This window comes from Lycium barbarum, chromosome 4, assembly GCF_019175385.1.
Source record: "Lycium barbarum isolate Lr01 chromosome 4, ASM1917538v2, whole genome shotgun sequence".
In the NCBI taxonomy this organism is placed as follows: domain Eukaryota; kingdom Viridiplantae; phylum Streptophyta; class Magnoliopsida; order Solanales; family Solanaceae; genus Lycium; species Lycium barbarum.
Window position 1 is genome coordinate 75,592,481 of NC_083340.1, and position 5,058 is coordinate 75,597,538.

General features: G+C 38.8%; 1 protein-coding gene across 1 annotated transcript; it reads right to left on the reverse strand.

Annotated features, from left to right (window-relative positions):
- Positions 1–225: 225 nt before the first annotated feature.
- LOC132637553 (uncharacterized) lies at positions 226–3,342 on the reverse strand. Its single transcript, XM_060354623.1, has 5 exons — positions 2,904–3,342; positions 1,951–2,443; positions 1,519–1,645; positions 707–961; positions 226–618 (listed from the first exon to the last, which is right to left on the reverse strand). The coding sequence occupies exons 1-5, from the start codon at positions 3,340–3,342 to the stop codon at positions 226–228; spliced, it is 1,707 nt and encodes a 568-aa protein (XP_060210606.1).
- Between the last annotated feature and the right edge of the window lie 1,716 nt (positions 3,343–5,058).

The window sequence follows — 5,058 nt, forward strand, 5'->3', positions numbered from 1 at the left end:
TTACTAAGATAATAATAGTAGTATCTTACATAACTACACCATAACGCTTCAAACAAGTTTCAAATGTCGTCAAGTTCACATTCAGGAAGTGCAAAGTAAAATATACCCTTACTATCAAGATATGATAAATCGAAAATTCAAGTATTCGCTAAAAAAAAACTATTGGGGTGTTACAACTCTCTCCCCCTTAAAAACTTTCGTCCCAAAATTTACCTTATGCTAGTCTCAAAACAAATGGGGATATTGAATTCGCATATCCTCTTCTCGCTGCCAGGTGGCCTCTTTGCCAAAATGATTTCTCCAAAGGACTTTTACTAATGGGATTTTCTTGTTTCTAAGGTTTTTTGTCTCATGCGTGAAGTTTTGGATAGGTTCCTCTTCATATGTCAAGTCAGGGCTGACCTCAATGGATTTAACAGGAAGAACAAGAGATGGATCTGAGCGATATCTTCTAAGTATAGAAACATGGAAGGCATTGTGGATCTTATCTAACTCTGGTGGAAGAGCTAGTTTATATGCAACTGGACCAACTCTCTCAAATACTTCATATAGTCCAATAAATCGAGGACTAAGTTTTCCTTTTTGGCCAAACCTCATAATCTTCTTCCATGGAGAAACCTTAAAAATACCTTATCTCCCACTTGATGTTCAATTTCACGCCTCTTAAGATCAGCCCAATTTTTAGACGATCCTTGATGATTTTTACCTTATCTTCAGGTTGTTGCACAATCTCAGGACCAACAAATTTTCTTTCACCAACTTCACTCCAACAAAGAGGATTTCTCCACTTTCTCCCATATAATGCTTCGTAGGGAGGCATGCCAATACTTGATTGGTAGCTGTTATCGTAAGAGAATTCTATCAAGGCTAGGTGTCTGTCCCAACTACCCTCAACTTCCATAATGTAAGCTTGAAGCATATCTTCCAGGATTTGAATCACCCTCTCGGACTGGCCGTCTGTCTGAGGATAGAAAGAAGTACTAAAGTTCAACCTAGTGCCAAAGCTTCTTGAAAGCTAGTCCAGAATCTAGATGTAAACCTTGGGTCACGGTCAGATACAATAGAAATAGGAACTCCATGCAGCCTCACAATCTCATTAACCTACAATTCTGCTAAACGTTCAAGTGGGTAGTCCATTTTGATGACCAGAAAATGACCACTTTTGGTTAGCCTATCAACTATAACCCAAATTTCATCATGATATCTTTGAGTGCGTGGAAGCCCAGAAACAAAGTCCATAGTTATCCTTTCCCATTTCCACTAAGGTATCGGTAAGGGTTGTAACAAACCAGTTGGGACTTGATGCTCGGCTTTTATTTGTTGACAAACTAAGAATTTAGAAATAAATTAGGCAATGTCTTGCTTCATACCATTCCACCAGTAGTGTTCTTTGATGGTTTGGTACATTTTAGTACCTCCAGGATGCATTGCATATGGTGAAGTATGTGCTTCATTCAAAATTTCTTTCCTCAAGTTGTCATCTTTAGGAACACATAACCTATTTCGATAAAATATAACACCATCCTCCCTTAATTTAAAATCAAGCTTTCCTCCAGTTTGAACTTCTTTGATCAATTTCACAAACTTCTCATCTAACTTCTGTGCTTCTTTCACCTGTTCAAGTAGAACTGGCTTGACTTGCAAACTATCAACAATAGAGCCATCAAAATTAAATGCAAGACAAGCATTCATGGCTCTTAATTTAAGAAAAAAGGCAAATGACTTAGAGATAAACTAGCAAAGGCTTTGTGACTTAGAGCATCTGCCACCACATTGGATTTACCCGGATGATAATCAATCGTGCAATCATAATCTTTAATGTGTTCAAGTCATCTACGTTGTCTCAAATTCAACTTTTTCTGTGTACCCAAGTACTTCAAACTCTTATGATCAGTAAATATGTGACACTTTTTGCCATATAAGTAATGCCTCCAAATTTTCAAAGCAAACACTACGGCAGTGAGCTCAAGGTCATGAGTAGGATAGTTCAATTCATATGGTTTCAATTTTCGAGAGGCATACACAACCACTTTCCCTTCCTGCATCAGAACACAACCCAAACCATGATGAGAAGCATCACTATATATCACATACTCTTTCCCTTCAGTTGGAAGAGTAAGTATAGGAGCTTGTGTCAATAAGGATTTGAGCTTTTCAAAGCTCTCTTGGCATTTGTCATCCCATACAAACTTGACATCCTTCCTCAAGAGTTTAGTCACAGGAGAGGCTATAATGGAGAAGCCTTTGACAAACCCTCTATAATATCCGGCTAAGCCCAAGAAACTTCTTACTTCAGTTGGACTTTTAGGTGGTTTCCATTCAACAATAGCTTGAATCTTACTAGGATCCACCTTCACACCTTCAGTTGACACAACATGTCCCAGAAAAGCCACTTCACCAGGCCAAAATTCACATTTGGAAAGCTTAGCATAAAGCCTTTTCTCTTCCAAAATTTACAAAACAATCCTGAGATACTTTTCATGATCTTCACTATTCTTGGAATATATTAAAATGTCATATCTAAAGACCACCACAAATTGATCGAGATAAGGCTTAAACACGCGATTCATCAGATCTATGAATGTCGCAGGAGCATTTGTCAACCCGAATGGCATCACCAAGAATTCATAATGACCATCCCGAGTCCTAAAGGCAGTTTTAGGGACATCTTGTTCACTTACCTGTAGTTGGTAATACCCAGACATTAAGTAAATTTTTTAGAACAACCTAGCACCCTTTAGCTGGTCAAATAAATCAACAATCTTAGGCAGTGGATATCTATTCTCAATTGTTACCTTTTTACGTTGTCGGTAATCAATACAAAGCCTAAGAGTTCCATCTTTCTTTTTCACAAATAAAACAGGAGCTCCCTCCCTAGGGAGAAACACTTGGGCGAATAAAACCTTTCTCAAGATGTTCATGCAATTGATTTTTCAGCTCCTTCGATTCTGCTGGAGCCCTTCGATAAGGAGTTATAGAAATAGGAGTAGTTCCAGGAATAACCTTTATAGGCAATTCAACTTCCCTTTCCGGGGGCAATCCAAGAAGATTTTCAGGGAAAACATCGGGAAATTCACATACCAATGGTATATCCTTAAGGCTTGGACTTTCCAGGTGTGTATCAAATATATGAGCAAGATAAGCTTCACAACCCTGACTAACCATCTTTCTTGCCACAACCGCAGAGATAATATTAGATGTCAATGATCTGTCACCTTGAACAATGATGTGTGAAAATGAAGGAGCTCTAAAGGTCACATGCTTCGACCTAGAATCAACAACCACATGGTATCTATGAAGCCAATCCATACCGATGATAACATCATAGTCTTGGAAAGGCATTTCAACGAAATCAGCAAGGAAGACTAGATTTTGAATCACCAAGGGACAACCTCGATAGATTTGATTACAAACAACCTGTTGACCCAAAGGACATTGGACAAGCACACCACAATCAAGTCTCACAGATTTGACATTTTTGGAAAAACCAATGATGAGAAAACATAGGAATGTGTAGAACTAGGATCAAATAATGTAACAACACGTAAGCCAAATAAGTGGAATTTACCAACAACCACGTCTGCTCCATCTTAGTCATCCCTCTGTCTCATAGAATAAGCTTGTGCTGTAGCTCTTGACCCACTAGCTTGATTGGATCCACCTGCACTTGCTGTTTGCATGGTTCTAGATCTTGCACCTCTATTCCCTTGAGAAGGAATGGTAATAGGTTTCTGAACTGAGCCTTCCGTACGTGGAGAAGAAGTAGGGTTAGGATTAGGACAATCCTTCACTTTATGATCGAAGCTCACACAATTAAAACAAGCAGCAGAAGCTCTCCTACAAGTACCAGAGTGATTCTTTCCACATTGTGCACAAGTGGGTATACGAGTCTTACCTTGGCCATAGCTTGGAGTGCTAGCAGTAGAGAAATTTGATCTATTTTGCTTATGCTAGGCTGACTTTTGAACAGTACTAGCTTTGGAATTGTCAAACTTCCCCTTTTAGATGGACCTCCTGAATTTGCATCAGCCTTTCTAAACTTGTTTTCATTTCTACTAGCTTGTTCCTTGTCGATCATTTCCTAAGTAAGAGCAGCTGAAACTAATTTACAAAAGTTTTCATGTTGTAGGACCGCCACTGATTTTCTAATGGAATTATTCAAACCATCTTCGAATCGCCTGCACGTATCTTTTTCGTTCTCAATAATACCACTAGTATAATGAGAAAGCCTGAGAAACTTCTGTTGATATTCAGCAATAGACATACTCCCTTGCTCTAGATTCAAGAACTCTTTTTTCTTTGCGTCATGATAAGCAGGTGGGACATACTTCATGTGAAATTCTTTCATAAAATCATTCCAAGTAAGAACAGGAGGTTTTTCCTTAGCATTCGGTACACTTACCCACCAGTCATAAGTATCTGTTTACAACAGTGAGACAACATACTTAAATTTGGTAGCGTCTGAACACTCTAATTGCTCAAATACTCTTTCCATGCGCTCCAACCACTGCTCGACATCTGTAGGATCAACAGTTCCTTCAAACTCAACTCCACCCATTTTTCTCATTTTCTCAAAGTTCATTTCATTAGGGTCGGGCATTCTTCTAGCCCTGTGACGAAAGAAATTAGCCATTTGTTGAAAAGGAGGATCAATAGCATGAGTACTATGACTCATTTGAGGATGTGGCCCAACTCTTGTACCTTGATCATTTCCCACTTCAGATCCAATAGTACAAAAGAAGATTAGAATAAAAAAAATGTTCTCCAACCCTTTCTGGTAATTGGGGTTGGGCATTAGAGTTATTTAAACCCTCACGAGCGGCTTCCGTAGGTCTATAAGAGGAAGAATAGGCCATAACTTAATTCCTACATAGGGGAAGATCACATTGCATTAGGGACCTGTACATGATGCATATGCGCAATACACTCAACAAAACATGTAAAAAAAAAGGAACAAGTATACTAACAAGTCACAACAAAAGTCCTAGAATCACAAACCTAGGCTCTGATACCAAAACTTGTAGCATCCTCTTTGGGAGGATACCACTTACGAAACAA

Coding starts and splice junctions, on each gene's coding strand:
- LOC132637553 (XM_060354623.1), bottom strand. CDS start 3,342: ATGCCTTTCCAAGACTATGATGTTATCATCGGTATGGATTGGCTTCAT. Junction 2,444..2,903: donor GCATGAACATCTTGAGAAAG/GTTTTATTCGCC, acceptor AAATTTTGGAAG/AGAAAAGGCTTTATGCTAAG. Junction 1,646..1,950: donor CTTGAGCTCACTGCCGTAGT/GTTTGCTTTGAA, acceptor TATTGTTGATAG/TTTGCAAGTCAAGCCAGTTC.